This window comes from Polyodon spathula, chromosome 18, assembly GCF_017654505.1.
Source record: "Polyodon spathula isolate WHYD16114869_AA chromosome 18, ASM1765450v1, whole genome shotgun sequence".
NCBI classification, from domain to species: Eukaryota; Metazoa; Chordata; class Actinopteri; order Acipenseriformes; family Polyodontidae; genus Polyodon; species Polyodon spathula.
The window spans coordinates 29040012-29064858 of NC_054551.1; the positions used below are offsets into that span (position 1 = coordinate 29040012).

The 24847-nt window shown below is 38.2% G+C and overlaps 1 protein-coding gene across 1 annotated transcript; it reads left to right on the forward strand.

The window, feature by feature from the left end:
* Positions 1 to 224: 224 nt before the first annotated feature.
* Positions 225 to 24707, forward strand: LOC121330445 (dual specificity testis-specific protein kinase 2-like). The gene is made up of 11 exons (XM_041276961.1): positions 225 to 944; positions 6141 to 6491; positions 9748 to 9869; positions 12267 to 12315; positions 18409 to 18555; positions 18706 to 18788; positions 19499 to 19583; positions 19957 to 20040; positions 20285 to 20371; positions 20471 to 20612; positions 21470 to 24707. Exons 2-11 carry the CDS (start codon positions 6264 to 6266, stop codon positions 22573 to 22575), a joined length of 2133 nt encoding a protein of 710 aa, XP_041132895.1. The 5' UTR covers positions 225 to 944; positions 6141 to 6263; the 3' UTR covers positions 22576 to 24707.
* Positions 24708 to 24847: the final 140 nt, after the last annotated feature.

Below are 24847 nucleotides of genomic sequence, written 5' to 3' on the forward strand. Positions count from 1 at the left end.
ATAAAACATGCGCCTGTTTGCGTGGTTATACGGTACCATACATCATCAAATGCAACGTACTAGTTGGCCAGAACACAGCTGCCTTGCTGTGGATTCGTTAGAGTGGACATCGATCACATGAAAGGACTGTGCTTTATTATTATTATTATTATTATTATTATTATTATTGTTGTTTCATTTTCATCTAATTTACACGCCCTATCTATGTTACACGCCCTCCTTATTTCATTCGGCAAAAAATGGTGAAGGTTGGTGTCGGTCTCACACTTTTATTTTGTCTGTGTGGCTCTTATTGTTGTCAATCAAAAAAAAAAAAAAAAACTCAGGGATCAGGTTTCGAGTTCTGTTTGTGGGGAGAAACGAATACTGGACTCCAACGACAAGCAGTAGTATTTGAAACGTTTTATCAGACAGGCTGAGAAAAAGGGGAGGTGAAATTTAAAAAACGGTCAATTAAGCATATACAAAAAACTGGGTTGTGACTACGATGAACTAAAGTCAAGCGTACGTAGGGGGAGTTTTTACTGTGCGCAGGAAGAAGACAGGACCTGCTGATAACAGTTTGCATAATATTGCCTATTCTTCGTGGTTTAACGTGGAGTAAATAAATAATGGATGGTGAAACAAAAATATATAAACTATAGACCGTTTTTACGCAGCTTTTTCTTTGATCGCAAAATTATATATATTGCATTATTTTATTTTATATATTTTTTACTACCATTTTGGCATGTCTTGCTGTAGACTTGAAAATAAATGAACAACTAGCCCCTTAGCCATTTCTACCTTGTGGGGTCTGTCGGGTTTTCAAGATTCAAGACAACAGGACGGCTTTGCGTTTACGTTTTTAGTTGTGTTTACATCACAGTGGCTGAAATGAGAAGCTTATTAAGGCCCAAGGTCCCAGGCCTGATAATGACTGCATCGGCTTGAGTCACGACCAGGTAAGTTGTTCTTTTTTTATTTTAAATTTTGTTTTTTGCAAGTTATTGTTTTATCTGTTTTTTTTTTTTAAAATGACACATTTGATTAATGTTGTATGTGTTCCTATTTAATCAATCAACTAAGATTTAAGCATATTATAACTTTTTTTTTTTTAACTGTAAGTTACATTAATGTAAACAAACATGATAGTTATGTTGGTGTTTTCTTTTCTAACACAAATAATATTAACATTGGCGTTCTTGTCGGTAGTCTTCGAAATCACGAATGCTTGTTTTGTTTAGCAATAATTAAGTGTTATTAATTGATTTAAAAAAAAAAAAGTAACTACTGCTGCCTGTAGTCTATCAGAATAACTACTGTATTGAGTTTTATTTCGTATTGTCGTAATCTGATGTGTTTGAATGCAGAACAATAATTTATAGATTGCAATGACGTAAGAATTATATTACTTTGCAAACATGTATTATTAAAGTTTTTTTTTTTTTTTTTTTTTTTTTTTTTTCATTACATCCAACTGTAGAAACTTGAAAGCTACCAACTAACTCAGTTAGTAACTGCCCAGAATTAAGTTTTCGATTCATGTCTGCAAGCGATAGCGTACTGCAAATAGTACTCCTTATGGCCTTTTGTCCACAATATCTGTTATGGGACAGACAACGTCGCAGTCTTATTGTACTGTTTACATCCACAAATGCTAATGTATGTAATATACTAAGTATTGTAACTTACATTAATGTACGACCAAGGTTTCGAAGTGTCCAGTGTACCACACAGTATGTCTACCAGCTGTAGATGGTTTAACTGTTTACATTGACCTGTCAGATGTAATTACAGTACAGTATTATTTATCTAATTATATACCATTATAAGATTTGTAGAAAAGTTATTTAAACTTGTTAATAAAAAAAAAACCCTGCTCTACTCCTTTAGGCATTACTGAACTTCTAATTAAAATACTGTTACAGAAATTCTCTGATGTGGTTCGTATAAGGGAATATATTGATAAGTGATTCAAAGAATCAACAGTTCAATACCGTTTGGGTACCACACCTCTTCCATAGGGAACTGTTCACTGCAGCGTGGCAATGTTAGACACAGTTCTGGTTACTGTGCGTTTGTCAATGTTTCAGGAAGATTATGTAGTTTGCATAATAAAGTGATGTGAGTTGGAAACTATTTAAAGTACATTACAGAATAAACCTGGCATCTGCTGCATCAAAGTACCTTGCAGTGGAACCAGGAAGTCCTTGTGCTATTGGAATGTGGAGATTTTTTATCTCCACTCAGCAGCATTAACTTACATTTAAAGTGAAACACAGTTGGCCTCCTATCAATGAATCTACAATTATTAGGGCGAGGGGACCTTATTTAAGGCATTTCTACTTAATTTATCTTGAAGTACATGATTCAACTGTTTAAAAATATCCTGCAAATACATATAGGTGCTGCACTGACGGAAATGTTTTTTTTAAACATTTGTTGTTGGGTAAACTGTTTCTGAATTTTATCTCCTTGTCTTAGGAGTGTAGTGGCTTAGAAGGAAACAAATGAAGTAGCATGTTAAGTTCCCCAGCTGACCTTGTGGGGGAGTGTGTTTTGTCTTACAGTTTTTTTTTGTTTTTTTTTCAGTATCACATCGCACTTGACATGCAATGTTTGACTTAGATTGTGTGTTTCTGCATGTTTCCCGTGTACAAATACAGTGAACATGTGTGCTCACTTGCATTGAATGCTCTGTCCCAGTAAATCCCTCTGGAATTAGGCCTACAGGGCACTGCAGAATGTGAAGGATAGAATGTCCCTATAACAGTTGTTAAAGGAACCAGATCAATTTGGAGTGGCAGTTTCAATAATTTGTTTTGCTGTGAAGTATGCCTGTATCTTCTGTTTCATATTCCTAGAAATAATTCAATATTTGTTTACTGTAGTACATTTAGATTTCTCTTCCCTGAAGGCACAGTCCTCAGTCTGGAGTTCAGCCTAAACTCAACACATTCCAAGCTAAATGTAGGTTACCACTTTATTAAATAGCATTTTTGAAGACTTCAGTACTGAATGCAGTAGCGATTCAAGGAAATGCACGCACATGGATTAGGGAGTGGTTAACATGTAGAAAACAGAAAGTACTGATTAGAGGAGAAACCTCAATGGAGTGAGGTAACCAGTGGAGTACCACAGGGATGAGTATTAGGTCCTCTACTCTTCCTAATCTACATTAATAACTTAGATTCTGGTATAGTAAGCAAACTTGTTAAATTTGCAGACAACACAAAAGTAGGAGGAGTGGCAAACACTGCAGCAAAGTTGAGTTTAAATGAAGGAAAGTAATGTTAAAACTTTACAATGGACTAGTAAGACCTCTTCTAGAATATTGTGTTCAGTTCTGGTCACCTCCCTACAAAAATGCTATTGTTGCTCTAGAAAGAGTGCAAAGAAGAGCGATCAGAATTATTCCTGGTTTAAAAGGCATGGCTTTATGCAGACAGGCTGAAATAATTGGATCTATTCAGTCTTTAACAATGAAGACTACGCGGTGATGTGTTTCAAGCATTCAGAATTCTAAAAGATATTGACATTGTTGTCCCAAGGGACTTTTTCGACCCAAAAAAAGAAACAATGACCATGCATAACCTTTTAACCTTTGGCCTGTAATTAAGTGTGATAACTACTTATTTGTTCAGCCAGAATCATACAAAACTCTTTGAGAAGGACAGCTAATGTCAACAGACCATTTATTGTATTGATAAGATTGTTGCTAAGCCTTGTACTGGAAGGAAACAAACGCCACCCTTGTTTATTCTGAGATTTACTATTTAATTGGACGAAATACAGTCCCCAAATAATAAAACATAAGGTGTTTCAAAAGCTAAAAATGAGAATGGTAAAGTTCTTTCCAGATTCATTTTCTATGTAGTCTTAGTAGTCAGTAGATGTTTTTGTCTTCATTGTTTCTTTTATAAACATTTTTTGTTCACTAGATTGGCAGTCTGCCATTGGTACTGTACAGGAGGGAGCAATCAAACTGGCATTGTTTCTGTAGGGAATATGTATCCAATCTTCTCTTACCTAGCATAGATTGTGAGAAAGATCTTCCTTTTTGCTTGTGTACACCCCCACAGTGTACAATACCCGTAGTTCCTGAAAAGCACAATTGCACAAGGAGCAGCTAACAAACAAACGTGTGTTCCGAGTATCTTTGCATCAGAATGAAGGTACTTATTTTAGCGCATGGCAAGTCCTGACATTTATTGTCAATTCAGGTGATCATTCATTTATTAGAAACAGTGGTGCTGTGCATAAATAGTGTGTACTTTCTTAACTATTGAACAGTACATTTGTAAAAGGAATACAAAGTCCAGACTCCGTAACCCAAATACGGTGCTACTGTATATAAACAGGACTTTGTGAAAAGAACGATATAGCAATCCACAGAGTGAACTGAAGCTTATAATAAAATGAGCTTGATAGCCCAACTGTGCAGAAGGTACTGTAGAAGATTAAAGTGTGTTAAGTTAAGGGCTGTGTTCAAGATTATAAACAGATTTGCTTCATGGGAAAACAAACCCTTAGGTCACGGTGGCTGATCTTTTTGAAAAGACAGGCATATTCATTTACATTACAGCCACCAAATAAAAGATGGTATGATTAGTCTAATATTCACTTTAGTTCATCAATAATGTAACAAAGTATTCTTCTTAAGGATTGTTTGTAATACAGTACCCCTGACAAAATTAACATTTAAAAATAGATGTGTTTTTTTTTTTTTCTTTCAAGTCAAGCTAAAGTCAGTCTACAGAAGGGGTGGGCAATTCCAGTCCTAGAGGGCCAATGTCCCTCCTGGTGTTCGTTCCGACTGACCAATTAAGCTTCTAATAAGCACTTAATTGGTCCAATTAAGTAATTTTGGGTACAGTTGGAACAAAAAGCAGGAGGGACACTGGCCTTCCAGGACCGGAATTGCCCACCCCTGGTCTACAGTAATAGATCATTTACACCTCCAGCCAATTTTAGACTAGTTGATGTAAAGAACCAAAAATTCAAATGTTGTCAAGCCTCTTCCATCGACCTGTTTTGTTTGTATTAATGCTATTCTTAGTTTCAGTAGTTTTACTGTGTACTACTCTGTATAAAATGAATTTGGCAGTAAGCTGAGTTGCTGTATAGAGATGACTGGATCTTTCTGTCCACATGTAAAAGCTCAGCTGTCTCCAGCCTTGGCATACTTGAGTCCTAACAAAGACCACAATACCACAGCAACTGGCGAGACAACTGCAGGAGGAAAAAATACATGTTTTGCTTTCCAAGTAAAAAAATAAAGGGCTAGTTCAGGAGTGGCCAACCCATGTTCCTGGAGAGCCTCAATCCTATAGGTTTTGTAGGTAGCTGTAAATCATCAATCGATAAATACCTGGAACAAACAGTTCTTCTGACCAATTAAGCCCAGTTATTAAGTTAATTACATTATTATGAGGCTGGGGTAAAACAAAAAGCAGGACACCGTGAGGCTCTCCAGGACCAGGGTTGGCCACGCCTGGGCTAGTCTTTCACTGATAAAAGCTTTATTCTATAACTAGAGGTACAGTTAAAGGTGGGGAAGTATTGGTGATGTATATTTTGCCCAGCAATATTTGTATTGTACTGTAGGGTGAAGTTGTTTCCTGGATTGACTCCTGTGGACACAGACACCCTCTGTGGCTATTGCAGTTATATTTAATACAATAAGGCAGGGTACACAACTCTAGTCCTAAAGGGCTATTCCACATCAGGTTTCACAGGTTACCAATTCGTTGATTTTAATACCTGAATAGAGGTGAAATAATTAAGTGTATGGGTGTAAGAAATACAGTATCATGGCTAGAATGGCCCTCACTGTGCACCACGGCAGTACAGCTTTTTGACTGAAGTAGGTTAAGAGTTAGTTGGCAAACTGTTGTTGTCTTCGGACTGGGGTGGATTTGCCTAAAGGTTTTATAATTACAGTCTTGTATACCTGTCATCTGTTTTCTAAAAGGGAGTCTTTCTCCCCAGGTTAAACCAATCAAGGACACTCCAACCCTTTGTTAAAACAGTACTCATCTAAAATGAGATTATAGGCATATACTTAATAATAATCAGATCTTACTATCCTGTTATGCAATTTCTAATTTAGTATTGTACGCTTTATTTATTTATTTATTTATTTTTTGTCTTTTTAGATTTGTGCTCAAGAGATTGGAGTTCCATACGGATGCCAAAAAATGTGAAACAACATTTTCATCTTATTTATTTTTTAAGTAGTACTACTGCTATCCTGTTGAGGTGGGGTGGGGGGAGGTGTGATGGATCGGAACAAGCGGAATTCGATAGCGGGGTTCCCGTCCCGGCAAGATCGGTTTGAGGATCATGAGGGAGAGGGAGGGGGAGCGGGGGAGGCGGGTGCACCCCAGGTGGGCCAGTTCTACTCCTCATCCTATCGAGCCCTCATCAACGCCTTCTCCCGCCTCACACGCCTCGACGACTTCATCTGCGAGAGAATCGGCACAGGCTTCTTCTCCGAAGTTTACAAGGCAAGTGCTTGTTCTTTAAATTGTGCTGTAGTTTATAAAATAAATGAATAACAATTCTATGCCATTTTTACATTTGTGTAAGGTAAAGAATTTCATCCAGAATGGTGTCTGCCTGATCTTGGTAAACTTGTATTGTGGAGTATGAAATGTTGTTTGAGATGGGATCCGGTGTGATCATTATGGGTAGTGAGGTAATACAATCCTGCATACCTGTGAGCAGAACGCTATTGGAGCTATGGCCTTTCCAGTCTATAGTCTCTGAAAACAATAGAAAGTTGAGGGAAATGTATGCAAAACACGTTCACACATGCTGCATTAAACTATATGTATATCCTTGTAAACCAGCATGAAAGCCGTAGTGAAGAATGTGTTATTGCAAGTTACCTTAGTGTTAAGTAAACACTGCTGGTGATAGGAACTAAACTAATTTGGTATAATAATATGTTTAATCATTAACTGCATACATTCCTATTAGGGATAACACCTTGGGGTTAGGTTGGGTGCAATGGCTGGGAATTGTGTGACCCTTTGTCAAGTTTACTAGCCTTCAGCAATTGGTCTTCCTTGAAAACAAATCCCTGTTGCTAAGTTACTTTGCCACTGTCATGGGCCATTACATACTTTTATTCAAATATGACTAAAACCTGCTTTCGACACACATCACAAGCATGGGTCTGTCTCACTCAGGGGTGACTCCAGGGGTGACTCCAGAAATAATTCCTGGGGGGGGGGGGGGGGGGGGGGGGGGGTTAGCCTGTGGGGGGGGGGGGGGGGGGGGGGTTAGCCTGTGGGGAGTGGAGTCAAGGAGAACATTTTGACAACCTAGAGCAACCTCACTTTTCCTTTTGTAGCAGCAAGGACCTCTGAAGTCATTATTGAGCTATAATTGCTAATGTAGCTGATCCTGTATATTGTGTTGTGTTCTTGTGAGTGTTTTATATGAGAGAGAACTTTAATCAACACTTGCTAAGTTATGCCACAAGGTACACGCAGGAAATAAAGAGTGCATTAGTTTTTTTTTTTTTTTAATTATTTCTCGTGAACTAACTATATTACCGTAGTAAACCAGCATTAAATGAAGAGTAAAACACAGTTGTTGTGTTTTAAAATATGTAAACGGATTTATATGAATTCTTACTATTGTCAGGCTCATTTATTTATTTACATCCCGAAGACAAACTCCCCGAAATTGAACGTCCGTGTCACACCCTACTACCCCTAGGCTGTCTCTCCACGGGAATTAGCCAAGTCAGAAATTCACGGGGTGAGAATTAGCGGGGGGTGAGCACTGAGCTGTGACACCTGTCCCGTGATTCGGAGTGTTCTCCGTTTGGTTATTAATGATGACGTTACAACATTTACAATTGTTACAAATTACCAGAAAAAGAAAAAAATGCTGGTCTCTCTCTTAAAATCCTTTTAATTATAACTAACAGTAAAGCTTATTTTTGGTTTGGTCCGTTTTTTAGGTATGTTAGCTGCTGAAGGAAGTTAACCCAGAGGCTCAGATAGCAAAAGATTTTTGTATGTTTTAAAGTGAGCTCTTCCTCTGGTTTGTCGCGTTGTTGCAATAAACCCATTTATAGCAGTGTGAGCACATTTGTTTACGTTATTTTCTCTTAATTTAAAAACGATTGCCACCGATTCAAAGTACTTCTCCGTTAGGATGTGCTTGTGTGGTTGTCCATGATGGTATGAATGACAGCAGTGTGAAGCCTCTGGAACTGTGGGTTCTCCTGAAGTTTTTATTTGAGAAATAACAGTGAAAACACCCCAACAAGTTTTAAATATTTTTTATCGATACAATAATCTACTTTTTAAGAAATTATTTTGGACACATTTGGTTCAATTTGGGGGTTTTGTATTATTATTTTATTTGTCTGTTTACAGGTGAGGTCTCTGGCAGTGTTCTATATATTTTTTGTTTTCTTTCGGTTTTTTGGGGGGGGGTGCAAGTTTTAACACACTGATCATAATTTATCTTTTTTTTTTTTTTTTTTTTTTTTTTTTTTTTTGAAAGAGCATGCCAAGAGTCTTTAAGCAAGCATGCTGCTATTTTTTTTTTTTTTAAATGCCAAGTTTTAGCAAACTGAGTGATAGCATCTCGAATTTAAAACTAAATATTTATGAACCATCTGACCCTTTGTTTAATGGAGAATATGACTGTTTTTCAGTTTCACTGTACATGAAATTCTGGGTCAAACCTTTTTTTTTTAAATGAAATTATTAAATTAATCTATTTTTTAAAATAATTGAGCTGTCTTATGGTCGGTGTGTTTTTCAGAACTAATGTAACTAATGTTCTTTGTATTTTAGGGAGGCTAGTAAAAGTATGCTAGCTCCAACAATTGAGCATTGATCCAGGGCAGTTAAAGGGTTAGAGTGCATGAATGTTTTAGGTTTTTATTACAACTTTCCATCATGAAGTTCATGCAATACAAAGTTCAGCTAAAAATACTATAATAGAGTACTTGTTCTAATATGCTGCTTCTAGAATGCAGTATAAAAACACTTGTGACAGCAGCTAGAAACAAGAAGTAAATGTACAAGATGCTATGAAATGGTGGGATGTGCATACTGCTGTGTTGTATATCTTGGCATCACCACTAGTTGATTGTCAGTCCTTCATTAAAAGTCTGTAAAATTCCTGTGCCACAAAAATGTGTTACTCCCATAACTGTTGAAATCCACCTTTTTTGCCACTCTGTGTTTGACTGTGGGGCTCGTGCAGCATTTTCTGAATAAGTAGTTCCCCTTATGTCAGTATTGTGATTCTTTCCTCTTTAGGGAGGACCCTAAATCCTTACGACCTGTCCTATTTGAATTAATATTTAAGCCTGCATGTTTTGAATTGGATGCTTAAGAGTTTGAAGTGCGGCAGCTTAAAAAGATGTGGTGGAGTTTGTGTTCTCTGCTAGAAGTTAATAAAAACATTCTGAAAGTAGACCAGGCAAGGCCACAATTGCAGTCTTACTGCACAACAGTTGTGACTGTTAACTTGTGTGTTGGAATAGCTGAACCCATCAGATAGCTTCAGTGTTTTGTCTGGCTCCCGGTTGGATATTACTGTAGTGCCCAACGTCTATAACAATTTCCAGCCCCCTTATTGTTGGTGCATACACTGTAAGATTTTTGAAAGGGCTTATGTTTTTCCTCTTTGAAAAAGAAGTGGCATATATTTTGCACTATAGCCAAAGTTTAGTAAATCTAGCTCAAGCGGTTCCCATGCTAACTCTCTGTATTGTCTGTATTACAGGTGCGACACCGGACCTCTGACCAGGTGATGGCCCTAAAGATGAACAAGATGAGCAGCAACAGAGCTAACATGTTGAGGGAGGTGCAGCTCATGAACAGGCTGTCGCACCCCAACATCCTCAGGTAGCACCTCATTGCTGCAGTATGCTTACAAGGCCAGGGCCAGCTGTTACAAGGCATCTGCTAAGAACCTCTGCTGTTTCTCAAAACTGATAACTTATCAGAAAATATACAACACAGATGGGATGATCACATACTGCACAGTAGTTTCAAGCTGTAACTTCTTCCTCATGCTTTCTGCAGTACTGTAACCTGCTTTCTGAGAGGTGGCAACATCTGAGATCATGAGCAGAAACGTTTGGCATCTGTGTGAAACCCAAATTCTCTTACTGTATATAGAGAGACAAGTTGGTACTCGCGTCAGGAGTACAAAAGCCCAAAAGTGCATACCGAATGCAACGACACCAATGGGCTTGAGTAACTTCATCTCTGTTTTTGTATTTTAGATTTGAGTAAATCAAGCAATGTGTGTGTGTGGAGGTTTGATTATGTGTTTAGGTAAGAGTAGTTTGTTCATATTACAAACAGCCCATTGTTGATGGCAGGTTTATGGGTAAAATGCATGGGGCCCACAATCATTCTTCTAGCAGACTGTAAATTGTATTTTTACAAGGCTTCCAGTATGCCACAGCTTCAAATTCATGATACCAGTGTACTGGATTTACAGCATGTTACAGACTAAGATAACTGAAAGGATGAAAGTGTATGTATGTATGTCTGTGTCTGTCTGTCTGTATGTGTTTTATTGTCTAATATATGCAAAGAATTAACTAGTGCTGCAGCAAACACGCAAGTCCAAAATGAAAGTGTTTTGAATTTAATTCATTTGAATTTTGAATGAATATTCATACAGGAAAAACTATCTTTCTTCGAGCACCAGAATAAACTTCCACAGCATAACTGACTAAATGGTCAAATCAGGTGGTCAGCGTGGTTTTTTTGTTTGTTTGTTTTTTCTTTCACAATGACTTGCTGCTACTGGTCGTAGCACTGTAGTCAGGTCAACAGCCTTCCCAGATTCAGTTGCAGTCTGTCATGCTTTTCTGTTAAGGCAAAACCTTGTCTTCATTACACTTTATTTGGTGATTGTCCAAATTAGATCCCCAGTAGTATATTTATCTAAAATGGTTACTTTTTAATGTGAAGTTGTGCTGTAAAAAAGTATGTGAAAATTAATAACTTCTTCAGAGATCCCAGTGTTTTGGCAAGACTGCATCTGGTCAAGAGGCCAAAGGTAGTTCTTAATGACCTAAAATACATGGGCTGTGCATCTACAGTATGGCAGTGAAGAAACTCATCTTAAAATACTGTAAATCGGCAAGTCTTTATAAACGACAAATGCAAGCATCACATGCTGTCTTATGAAGTTAAATTGCATTCAGAAACAAAGCTTGCTATTTTAATATTATTGTCTGATCATTGTTGTGATTGTTGCAATGCAGTTGAGCATGACATATGACTTTTAAATGATGGCCTGCAGTAGATCCTGTGCTTGTTTTACATAATATGGACTGCTTTCTGCTTTGGATCCACGATTGTCACCTTCCACATGGAAATATGCAGTGGCAAAGGTCAAAAGTGAAATTCATCAATAAAGAGAACATTTAATTTATCAGTTCATGATAGGTGAAATGATAGCCGTATCAGTCCAGAGATGATAGACAAAGAGGAGATGTGGTACCTTTTTATTGGACTAACTAAACGATAATGATTAATTACTGTATCTATCTATTCATAACTGTACAATGTACAGGGTTTAAGAAAAAATTGAGTAGGCAGAAGCAATAAATGCTTTCTTGAAAAACGATCAATAGCCTCTAAACACTTCACTTATTGAAAGGAGGTAATGCTGCTTTCAGTGCTTTTCCTTTTCAGTGGAACGTATGATTGATTTGCAGTATTAGTGCTGATTTAATAATGGTAATTCATTGGCTCATTGTTTAAAAGGTGTACTATAGTAGTGGAGTTCCAGGGTTTGATAGCATATTCCAGTAATGGGCAGCTTTTGAGGTAGTAGAGGGCCACAAAATCCACTAAACCATTTGGCAGTATATTTGTTTTATTAGGGTTCATAATGCATAGCTCAGAAATATTTGCTTCAAAAAGCATGTTAACATACAATTAACCATGCAAAATAATGAGTGCTCTTTGATCCGTCGTCCACTTTTGAAAAAGGTACTTTAGACTTGCCTTATGCTTATCATAGCAAAAGATAATTTGAGAACTAGGTAATGTCATGGCAGAATTAATAATCTGTTAACTGTAAGGGCCCTATAAAATGGTCTCCTGGGCCTGGCAGGCGTATTTGAAACAATGTTAATAAAGTTTGATTTTTAAAACATTGGTTAGCACTCCTTTATATTCACCCCATAATTCACAGGCAGTTTAAAGTCATTGTGTTACTAACAGACTTAGTACATGCTACTCTAATCCAAATACTTCTTGTATCTGTTTATCTAGGTTTATGGGCGTTTGTGTGCACGAAGGCCAGCTCCATGCACTAACTGAGGTAAGCGATTCATTACAGAAATTGAAATGTGGCATTGCCACTATTGTGCACATGGTCCAAACAGCTTGTCAAGGCAAGTCAAGATAGGATGTAAAGGTCTGTATATACAGTGTGTTTTTTAATTTCTTCAAAAAGTAGAAAGAAGATGTATTGTATAGTGGAGTGTTTTATCAAATGGGGAGATCCATTGCTATATAAAATGGTATAATGCCTATTTTGTTCTCCTGTTAGTTACATAAGTGTGATTGGTCAGACACCCCCCCCCCCAAACACTATAGAGTAAATTGTTTAACCCTTAACCAATGGTAGCCTCTGGTTTTCATTTCCTAAGCTAAAGTGGCTCTGTCTGCATTTAATCTAGGTTGCAGTTCGCTTGCTATATGACGGTTGAGCTAATCAAAGTGTACATCTCAGATCAATAATTAACTGTCTCTGGGGAGAGCCGCACATCTGCGGCCGCACTTTTCCATTTGTTTGCTGTTTTGGACTCCCAACAGTATCTCTAACGAGAGGTTGTGTTGTTGATTAAAAATAAACCTGCCTCTGGCATTCAATGCTGTAGGAGTGTGTTTTTCAATTAAGCTTGGTATCCCTGCATGCAGCTGAGTAAGAAGCTCAAAGGCTTGAGCACTGAACTATGATGCAAAGCTCTTGTGTTCAGTCACTGCCTTGGCTATACTCAGCTTTGCGAGTTTTGGCCTGTAAAATCTGGGTCCTCCTCCTAGTCAAGGTGTAATACTGACTGCTTGACAAACCCTGTGAGTAGATTTCTCTTTTATGGGTATGGTGTACAATAAAACACAGTGTTCTCCAATAAAGTTGCTTAGTAATTGTTTGTTTTTGTGTGTTTTTAGTTTATGTATACATTTGTCATTGTAGATGTCAGGGTCTCCTTTGTGCAGTTTGTCCAGATGAAAAAGTTGCATTTGTTAAAGGAATGCTAGAGCTTCATGTCTGTCAAACAGCTGTGCCAAGGGAGAGTGTCATTAAGTGTCTTTATAAATAGTGTAGGGATGGGTGTTGGTGATTTATATGCAGTGTAATTAAAGTTCACTTGTTTAAGTGCAGTCTTTGAAATTGATGACAGAAGACATACTGTTGAATTCACATGACCCACAGTGAGGGTTATCCTGTAGGAATGGGCTCCAGGTGTTTTTGTTTTCTTTTTAATTAATAGAGAAGTTTTAATCTTAACTGTCTTTTCTGTCTTCAAGATCTCGAAATAGTGCTGCCATTAAGATCAATAAAACTACTTGCTTCATGTACTAACATCTCTAACAAACACCCTTACCGCGCTTTTGTCTTGAAAATGTTGATTGTATTTTTAATTATTTCGATTGCTACAATAATGAAACTGTAGCTTGATCATGTTAGGAAAGCTGAGTACTCCACATGCATTTTCCTCCCAACAATCCCATAATACTGTGTGGGCACTGTATTGCCTCTCCTTTTGGCTTTGACATAAATGGTTTACAATCTTGTCATGTCAGTGACCTGGTGTAAAATGTAAATTTCCACAGTGTACTCCCACCTTTCGGCCCACTATCTACAAAAAATAACCACATAGGTATGTGTTGGATTGACTCATTGGTAATTGCACACAAGTTTAGACACCAGTTTTATTTCCTGCAGTCTGCAGTATGCATCTTGTTTTATGACACTTGGACGCATTGGTCTCATCTTGAAGTAATAGAAATAAGGCAATTCCCCTGTAGAACAGGCTGCAGTTTGCAGGACATTATGCAGGACTCGCAGAAGTAACTCTCAAGCAAGCCTATACTGCAGATACTTAAGAACCGGAAACTTGACTAACACGCAGTTCCTTTTGTGGGATTAAAACGGGGAACATCTACAGTGTGACGTGATGTAATCTAAAAACAGATTTCCTGTGGAATTGAAATTTTATGAAGAGATTACTGAATTTTTTTAGGTGTTTAAAATGATCAATTAGATGTTCGCTAAAAAAGCAAAAAAAAGGTTTGCATGCATACACATATGGAGGGTCCTCATTATCCCAACAATACTTTGGACAAGTTTCTGTGTTTTGGTGAAAATTGAAAGTTGTCTTGTTCACTTTGTATTGTAGTCTGACTGTCCATGTGTACGGTTCCATTAGGATCCAAAAAAGTGTACTACGCATGTCCTTAATTCACTTTCCGCTAAGGACTTCTTTGAAGCTGCAAAGTTTGGGTTTATTTTAAGGGGTCAGTTTAGTGAAATGCTACCAGTTTTGTTAACTGGAACGAGGGTGTTTTGTTTGGTTGCAACACTGGTAATCCGTTGCTAGTTGTGTGTTGAGTTTTGCTTTACATAAACATGTTTGCAGAATATATAGTCTGTATGTCTGTGCAGTGGTTTTGTGTGGTAGCTTTATTAATAGATCAGGCTCCAGGCGTCTTTACTCCTGAGGAGTTCTGAGGAATTGTTTTTGTTCGTTTTAATTAGTACTACCCTGAAGTTAAAGGTGTCGTTAATTTAAATTTCTATTTTTTTCTGAATACTGCCTAGCGTTTTCCAAAAATTAATGTTATATTGTAATATAACATATATAATATTTCTAATGTGATAATGATTTTAATAATCAATTTAAGAAAAAAAAATAGCTTCAGTTGGAATAATAAAACACGTTTTTTAAATGGTTCTTTCATTTGTAGATACACAGTAATTCTGGTATTAGGGTTCATGTTTAACGTAAATGGGTGGAACTACTGTTGCTGATTATTTTTTTTCCCCACAAGTGGCTTGGAAAATTCTTGGTGGGGGGTTCCTGGAAAATAATCTAAAATAAATAAATAAACCCAAACCCATTTAAAGCATGGAAAGGGTTATCTCTCCTAAGTGTTGTTTCATGTTTGTTTTTTTGGATCTAACCTCATGAAACACACCTGATTGTACCCTGAAACACTTCCAGACTTCTTTCTGACTTGATTCTGTTAACAGAAATACTTTTAAGATGAGTCTTGTGTTGATTTTTAATTGTCTGTTCTTGTTAATCTCTGTGAAAAGCCCAAGTTTGTCTTGGTCGCAGGACTTATTATCCGGAGCCACAGGGATTGTATTTGCGGGAATGTTTATTTTGTATAGAACTAAGGATCTTTTAGTGTTTCTATTTTTAAGTGGGTGAGGTCATTAAAAACACAGTGGGGACAGACTCTATTCATACCCAGTGCACTGTGGCTCCACACTGTATAGACCCTGCTGTGAGGAACTGTTTATGGGGAAAACTACAGTATGCCTGTATGGAGTCAGCGTTTCCTGTCACCCCTCCCAGAGGGAGGGAGTAAAGATCGGCAGGTGAAAAATGTCCTTGGCACAAACAATTGGGTGACCTGTTTTTTGTGGGGGGGGGGGGGGGGGGGTTAAACAAGGTTATTGCTGATTGTGATTGTTAGATCTAATAAAAGCTTTTCCTTTATTTTATATTTAATAAATCACATGGGGAATTGGGCAACTCCTTGCCGTTATGAAGAAAGGCTTTCTGTTCTGCTTTTTTAATGTATTGTTGTAATAAAATGACAGTATGCAGTAAACTTTTTAAAGAACATTATGACCTGAACCAGTTGTAATTTTTAACTTATCTGCTTGTAACATATTGTGTGCTGCACAATACAACAGTTCAACTGTTCTTGCTTCAGTGCTACAGTATATGGTGTCTAGTTTTAAACATCTTCAACAAGAGCAATAAAAAATAAATAAATAATGTGGAGTGAACATTTTTTCACATATTTCAACAGCTCAGATGGGATAGATAGTTTGGATCACCCCACTTTCTCAAAATATTCTCTGAATCTCCTGATTCATTTGAGTGACATTGCTCTTATCAGCACAACACAGTGCAGAGTAGCTATTGTGGTTTTACATATTTCTGGAAAGACCCTTTTTTATGTATTTATTATTTTGTACTTTCAGCAACATTGTATTTTATAATCATGAAACTATTGCAACATCAGCATGACAAAGAATTTGTGTGTGTGTGTGTGTGTGTGTATGTGCCAGCCACAAGGATATCCTTGCCAATAACAAATGCAACAACTAGAAATGTAATTTATATAGTAATACACTTCTATATTTAAAAACTATTGGGAGAGTTTAGCATCTTTTCAATTTGAGAGATTTACATTCTTTTAAAATAAAAAAGCAAAGGAGTGGTAAAACTTAATTTGTTTTTTTAATTGTGTGTTTCTGGCTGATTCCTCATACTTGCAGTATCGGTAGTAGGCTTTCAAAAACAATCATTTCTGAAGTCATGGCTTACTTTGTACAAGACATTGGTTTAAAATTAATCTAGAATCTGAAAAACGTATCTGAAACAGCCTTCCCAGTATCAAACTGGTTAACCAGGCTGTTCGACTGATGGCAAATGTCCATCATCCATTGATCTTTGTTCCAGCTGTGTCATTATAGATTGAGGCAAGGTTAATCATGCTGGGAACTAAAATGCTTGTCAATCAAGGCATTTCTCCCCTGTGAGCCATGCAAATAACACTTCTGTTAACCTTCTCTGGCCTTTGATTAAGGTATTCATGGAACAGGGGGAGCAGTGGAACCAAGGAAGCCGAGACCCTTTCAGTTCCAAAGAGTGAAACCCTGTTCCAGATAATCACTTATATTTATTGTTTGCAGAGCACCCCATCATCTACGGGTGCTGCTATAGTCTATCTCTCGATTTAGTCAGTGTTAAGCATTTCCTTTGTATTACCTGAAGGAAGTGGTCAGGTTATTTTTAACCACCCTGATAATGAAAATGCATAGACTGTCAAATTATATACATTATCTTCTTAATAACCTCCAAAAAGCTGGGTGCAGTATTCTTGTGAATGTAGCATTATAGGAGGGTCTCCTGTTGCGGCACTTCATGTGTAAAGCAATATGTATCTGAGGATGATTGCAATTTGAATATCCCAGGAGAACTTGTTCTTCAGTAATTTAAAAGGAAAGAAAAATGAGTGTATATTTGGTGGGTTTTTTTTTAACACACCTAATAGTACGTAGTGTTAATGCAGGGCTATATTGTTTAAGGGAAGTCTAACTTAACCGTTACTGTACCATTTTAATCAGTTTGTCTGAAATTTCCTTTGGGAAATTCAGTAGTTTTGTATAGTTCAAGAATACATTGGTGTTCTTGTAAATGGGATTGCCGTTGCTACTTAGTTTCATGTGTTTTCTTTCTTTCTTTTCTTTTTTTTTTTTCCAATCCCACTTGAGTGTTTGTTTTGTGTGTGCAGGAAAATGAAATGCACGCACCCACTCTGCCCTCCGTCTTGGTAGTCAGAGATGATGGAGTTCAATATGTATTGGCGAACTTAAGAAAGACTTAAAGTAACAACAAAAATAAAATCATGAATCATTTCTTGTTGTCTTAGGTATGTCTGGGAATGCAATTTAGTTGGTTGTGGTATAAGGGGAAGGGACAGATGGGGCTAAAGGCTCTGAAGCGAAAGAGGATAGTGCCAGTACTGTCACTGCTGATTGCAATTGTTTGACACAGTTCAGTGACTCTAAAATAACGAGCCAACACTACAGATGAACAATCAAAGCATTTCCAAGTGTTCCTAAACCTGGGTTTGAATCTGAGCCCAAGGGTTTTATCTGTGAATTAAGAGTTCAAGAACTGCTTATTTACACCTCCACTTGCAGCACATTGCGACCAAAGAATAAAATTAAAGAAAGGATCCTAAGATGTGTACTGCATAACCACTTCAGTAAGGTAGCACGCTCATCAGATCAGGTTTTGTAATCAATCTGTTCATCAGTTTGCAGCCAGTACAGGATAGAAGGAACTGCATTAATGTGATCACATCTCTTCCGTCTGTTGAGCCCAATTTCTCAGCAGTGTTCAGGGGTGCCCGAGACTTGGCAAGGACAGGGCAGTGTTACCTCGGTTGGGTAAAATGAATGCACACATGTATGGGCAACCTTTTAGTAGTAATTAATGGTGTCATTCTAACCCTGAAACCACCACCACCACCATGAAAACGAGTTGTGCCTTTCTGGGGCTATCCTAAATAAGTAGTCAAAGGATGTAATGATCTGCCTGATGATACTTTGGTTGATATGATTTTGTATATGCTTTTTGTTTTATTTTTTTTATAGTACATCAATGGTGGTAATTTGGAGCAACTTCTTGACAGCAACAAGCACCTGAGCTGGACAGCTCGAGTCAAGCTGGCACACGACATTGCCATGGGTCTGAGTTACCTACACTCCAAGGGAATCTTCCACAGAGACCTGACATCCAAGGTGTGTGTGCGCATAGGGAACTATCTCTCCTGGGGACAATCCCAAATTGAGTATTCCTTTTGACTAGGTCATATTTCAAAGGGATTCATTATTGAAGAGACTCCTGAGGCTCAGACTTGGTTTTAAAGGTATATGTTCATCTCGCCACAGAACTGTTTGATAAAGTGTGAGGAAGACGGTTACACAGGGGTGGTGGGAGATTTTGGCCTTGCTGAGAAAATCCCTGATTACAGGTGAGAGAATTCCTTACATTTATTGTCTGCTGAGTATGTTATGGAAACAGCTTGGTAAAATGTTTGCACCCTCAAATGCATAGAGCATTGTGTCAAACAGAAGAGATTGACCCCAAGTGGAGATTTATACCTTTTAGGTTACAATTTGCTAATTTAACGAAGGTTGAGAGCTATACTAGTCCTGAGAGTACTTTACATTAAGATTATAAATCTCTAACCAGACTCATAGTTAATCTGTTTTAAGGTAGAGTGATGTGAAGGTCAAAGGAGTTTTTCATTTTTTTTTAATTCAGCTTGTTGTAAATTGACATCCTGTGATCTCCTTGGTGATATACATTTTTTAAAAGGAATTGTGGGTGTTTTTACTTTGTAAAAAGGGACTCATTTCCCAAAAACATTTTTCAGGGGGAAAAAACTGTTGGAAAGAAAGATTTGTGAAAAAGTAATTGGTCATCTGAGTACTGAGAAACATAGTGTTCAAGCATGAGGTTGGAACAAGGTGATTATAATAATATAATCTAGAAAAAACTCCCAAGACTTGACATGTACATGCATAGAAATGTTCCATTTTTTTTTTTTTTTTAAGAATAAAGTGGATATTAAATTTTTTTAAAAATTATATGGGGGGCGGGGTTTACTTAAGACTTGGTAAGCAGTGTAATATGCCAGCCATCATAGGATTAGCCCCAATTCTTTCTAATCTATTGTAGTGTTGAAAGTGAGAAGTTGTCGGTGGTCGGCTCCCCGTTTTGGATGGCGCCTGAGGTCCTCAGAGATGAGCAATACAATGAGAAGGTGAGACTGCAGTGCACCAGACCTAGACTTGAGTATAATGCATTTCTTTCATCACCATCAAGTATGAAAAATGAGCAGTCACTGATTTGGTGCTAAAGAAGACTAATATCTGAAATATCTGTCTAATTACCAGAGAAAATAAACCCTTTGATTTCAGTTTTGCTGTTCCAACTACAAATGATTGTGAGCCTTTTGGGATATTGAATCTGCTTGACATCCCCCAGACCCCAGTCCAAGCCTCTGTACCAATTGCCTTGTCTGTTCTGATTGCATTTCTGTTGTAGTGGACACTTCTGGCACAAGTTATACATTTTCACAAGGTGGGGGATTTGAATATAGCAGGGGTTAAAGGCACATTTTCCTGTTTTTCCAGGCGGATGTCTTCTCCTATGGTATCATACTCTGTGAGATTATAGCCCGAATACAGGCTGATCCAGATTATCTCCCACGCACAGAGGTAAGAGTCTGCCTCCTTCATCTCGGGGAAGTCCTTGTGATTTTTCATTTTGTTTTAAGTAAGGGTTACCCCCAGCTTGTAATGCAGGATTTGCAGGTCCTTTTAAAACCACGAATGGGAGAAATTTTATCATTGAACTACCTTTTTTTATCACTTAAGAGGTTACCAAGATGGGCCAGTTGTAAATGGTACAGTTAATCTGGTATTAAAATTTGTATCTTTTTTTTCTTTACTGTCCTGCTAGAATTTTGGTTTGGACTACCATGCTTTTCAGCACATGGTTGGAGACTGCCCACCTGACTTCCTCCAGCTGGCTTTTAACTGCTGTAATGTGAGTAATTTGTCCCCATTACTTGTGGCCTTCAAGATACTGCACTTCCCATTAGACCACCCCGTCAATAACATTTGTTCATCTGTCTCGCTGTTTCAGATGGACCCCAAGCTCCGTCCTTCCTTCCCAGAGATGGTGAAGACACTGGAGGAGATCCTGAACCGGCTGAGAGCCGAGGAGTCGGAGAGAGAGAGGCTGCATCTCAGTGTGGAGAGCATCGACAGGAAGACAATTCCCAAAGGTACTCCCCATGAGTGAAATTGTCAGATAATATGATTTGGCGGATAATCCATCATCCAGTTTATTGCAACAGCAGATGTTTTTAATTAATCAGAAAGGAGGTTTAACATATTGTCTCCAGTTGGGAGGGGAATTGCAACCTTTAATATCTCAAAGGAGAGGGACTAAAATGGATGTGGTCAGTGTCCTGAATTCCAGGGGATCAGCTTGTTTTCCAGTCTGGAGCATTGAACTGCAGGACTAGTCAATCTGGCTCGCTAGCTTCAGAATAGAATACAGCTCCCTGTTATATCCAGCATTGTTGTAAGCATGCAATCGCTCCTGTGCTGGAAGAGCCTGGAGCAAGAGAAACAGTAATAGCACTGTCATTGATAACAGAATGCTCCCTGCCTGACAGAAGTCATTGCTACTGTGCATCCAGATCAGCATCCATGGGCATCCAGCTCAAATAGACTTAATGGGGTTAAACTTGTAATATCAATTGCAAAGCAAATTCATATATGATACATACAGTAGCTGTATTATATGATCGCTCTAAATTTGAATCCAAAAGTTTGTCCTTTTTTAAATTGTTGCAGAAAAATGGCCTCAAGTGTCAGTCTCCTCCTTCCCCTGCTTATGTTCCTATCTATACCACATTATGAATGTGTCAATTAGAACCAAAGTTGTTGACGGTCCAGATCTAAAAGCACATTAAGTTTGTGGTTGTACTCAGAATTTAGATTTCATCATCCATGTTATCTTCCCTTCATACCAACAAGAAGCTGTGCCCAATCTAAGAGTGGTTGTTATTCCCATGAAAATTACATTTACTCATATATACATTTCTAACTTTTATTTTTTTCTTTTTTCACCAAGGTCTAGGTGATAAGATACAGGGAGTGAAACGCTCAAACCCAATGGGACTTCAGGACGGCAAGATCCCTCCCAAGTCTCCCAGGCCAAGACGGAACATCTTGATTTCACGGAGCCAGTCGGACGTTTTCGCTCGGAAGTCAAGTCGCAAGATCAACGTTCAGGACCCCTACTACCAGCCAGCACGAGGTGGGGCTGGTGGCCGCAAGATCAATCCCTTCAATGCCCGGGAGGACCTCAAGGGTGGCAAGACCAAGTTTTTCGACATGCCCAGCAAGTCTGTTATCTCGCTGGTGTTTGACCTGCACTCCCCCCAGAGCGGTGTGATCACCTCGCAACAACAGTTCAGACAGGGCTGTGTGGGTGCGGGGGGGGTTGATTACTGGCAGGACCCTTCCCTGTTTCCAGGCAGGCGCTGTCGATCGCTGCCCGTCTCTCCTGTGTTGCTACCCAAAGAGTGCTTTAGAATCTGGGGCGGTGGGCTGTCCTCCACTGTCTGCAAGTGCGACCCTGTGTTGCTGGGCAACGAGGTGCGACAGAAGGTGCTAAGCAGTGGAGGCAAATATTCTGTACTGGAGATCCCGCCCTTCCGTCCCAGGTCCAAGTCGGAGGAATTTGAGGAGGAGGTAGACAAGGATGATAGTGAGGGTGGTGAGAGTTGGTCTGCTCATCACCACCAGGCTGCTTCTCAGTCTGCTGATCGGGGCGAGGCTATGGATTGCTCAGACAGCCATGGGGGACCAGAAGAACCAGGGGAGGATGATTGTGAGTTCTACCCTGCTGTGGACAGGTTAAGCCCCCCAGTGAGTTCTGGACAAGGTGAGAATGGCACTTCGAGTAGGAACTCTGTCTGTGAGGATATGGAGGCAGAGAACGAGGAGATGCAGGATGTGTCCAATCTGAGCATTCCTGAGCCCGTAGTGACGGGGTTAGGTGCACAGACTCCAACTATAGGCAGCGCCAAGCCATCCTTCAGCCTCAGCATCTCTGTGGAGCCTGACTCCTGTGGGGAGTCTTTTCTCTCTGAGGAGGAAAGATTTGGCCCCATCATACTAGCCCCCTGCGTGGGGTCTAGATCTCCAGACATCCAGTCCAAATGTGACATTTAAAAAATAATGAAATGGAGAAGGAAAAAATTATATTACTTTTTTCACCCCAAATGTTAAGGAAGAGTAACAAAGTTTGTATGTTTAATTGATGGCAGACAGAGGTTTTTTTTTTTTTAATGTTATTGTTGGTATAATTAATATATACACTATAGCGGTTCCAGAGAAGTTGTTGTGTATTGTTTGTACATGAGTTCCTGAATGATAAGTGAGGGATCCACTTTGGAGTCATGGTCCAATATTTTACATACTGACCATCATAATCAGCTTAGTATACATAGTAAGACTAGCCCTGGCTAGGAGTGACCCAACTATTTTCATTTTGACAGCTATCTGCAGTTATCAAACCTGAAACTCAACTACTCCTGAGAGTGCATGGATTTTGAAGGTCCACATCAATGTTTGATATTGTAGGTTTTTGTCAATAATAATAACCAAGGCTGTAACGTATGTGGAATGACACATTAGCAGATTTATCTTTTAGATAAATATTAATAATGCACACAAAGAACACAGTACATTAACACAATACAATTTAAATTTAGCTAATGGCAATATTACGTTTTTATAAAGTAAAAACAAAACTAAAGAACAACAATACCGTAAGTGCAAAATGTTGTGTTTTTTTTGTTTTTTAAGAAATTAAATAAATGGCTGTGTTATTTATATCTTAAAGCAATCACCAATTATTGTTTTCGTCATGAGTATATGTAAAGTGTGTGTATACACTCTCTAATATAAATAAAACAAATGCAGAGGGTGAAAATGTCATTTGGAACCCACAGATAAGTATAAGTGCGTTCTAGCTTCTGAACATTTGTTTCAAACAGTGAATGAGAAATTTGCCTCCTTGAGATTTTGTGATTTAAAGTTCTGCACACAAACTCCCTACATCAACAGAGACCTCAAGTTCATTGTAGTGCAGCTGTAGCTCTTCCTAAAAGTTAAAAAAACAGCGCTTGCAGATGTGTTCAAGTGAAGGTAAAAAAGAAACAACAAATGTCTTCAGAGCAATATCTAATACCATGATGTGCTAATTTAAAGCTATTTCCATTGTCTGGCAAAGCCCAGGTAATAAACAAGAAATCACACCTAAAAAAAAAAAAATCTGTATATACTAATTTAATGGCCTCTGCCTTCTGAACCAGAAAGGGGTTGGACAGCTCTCTGTATTTTCAGTGAGTCTCAATTCCAGGCATTTAGAAGGCAAGCCGAGCGGCACTGTGTACTGTATATTGTTTATCAGCATTATCAGTATTATTATGCTACTCTACCAAGGTCACAGTGATTTGTAAAAGTTATAGGCAAGGTGGGGGATATATATTTATAATCCTAATCACTTTTTTTTTAAATTGCTTCGTTTGGTAAAGACCAATATAAATGTTAAAATACTGCAGCCAGAAAGTGCTGTCTGGTGTTTTCTTTATAAAAAATGCTTTCGCAATAAACAGTTTTACTGAACAGCTACTACCCCAAGACTAGAAGGGTTTCCAGTTGTAACGGCGAGGGGGTTTGATATTCATAGGATGCGTTTTTTAAAAGGGGTCCTGTTCCTGGTTCGGATTTACAAAAGTTGCCATTTCATGGGGGGACTCCTAGTTTAGTGGCTTTTGGGACGGATGGAACTGCAGGCTGTTCCATCACACCTTAGAGACAGTTACCCTGACGTGCGCTGTCATGACCCAGGTGAAAATCTGGGAAATGCAGCCAACAAGTGAGATCCCTGAAAGATTATTCTTTTGTAAGACAAGTGAACAAGCTGTTCACATCTCCACAATGCTAAATATTTAATCTGCCAGAGAGTAGACAATTCTGATGTTGTTGGGTCATTCCCTGTAGGCTAATAATTTAGGACCTCGATGGATTTAATTGGTTTAAATGAACAAGAATGTAGATAGAACGTCTTGACTGTAAAACCAAACATTGCCACCCCCACCCTCACTGATACTTTAGCTGACTGCATCGTTCATGTTTAACGGAAAATCACACTTTGGGAGGGGGATATATATGTATAGCCTGTTGTGCATTTGTTGAATAATGCTAGTGTCACTACATTTCTATGCAATAAAAAAAAAAAAAAAATTCTACATTTTTTTTAATCTATTTTGATATTTATGAAGGATTTTTTCCTGTATGTCTTAATATTTTTGGATTTTGTAAATAAATGCTTGGAGTTTAAAATACTTCTGTGGCTAACTTGTAAAATATTTGAGTTCTTTGCTGTTAATAAATACCCCTTTCTGATTTTTTCCACTCCTTTTTGTTCTGTATTTTA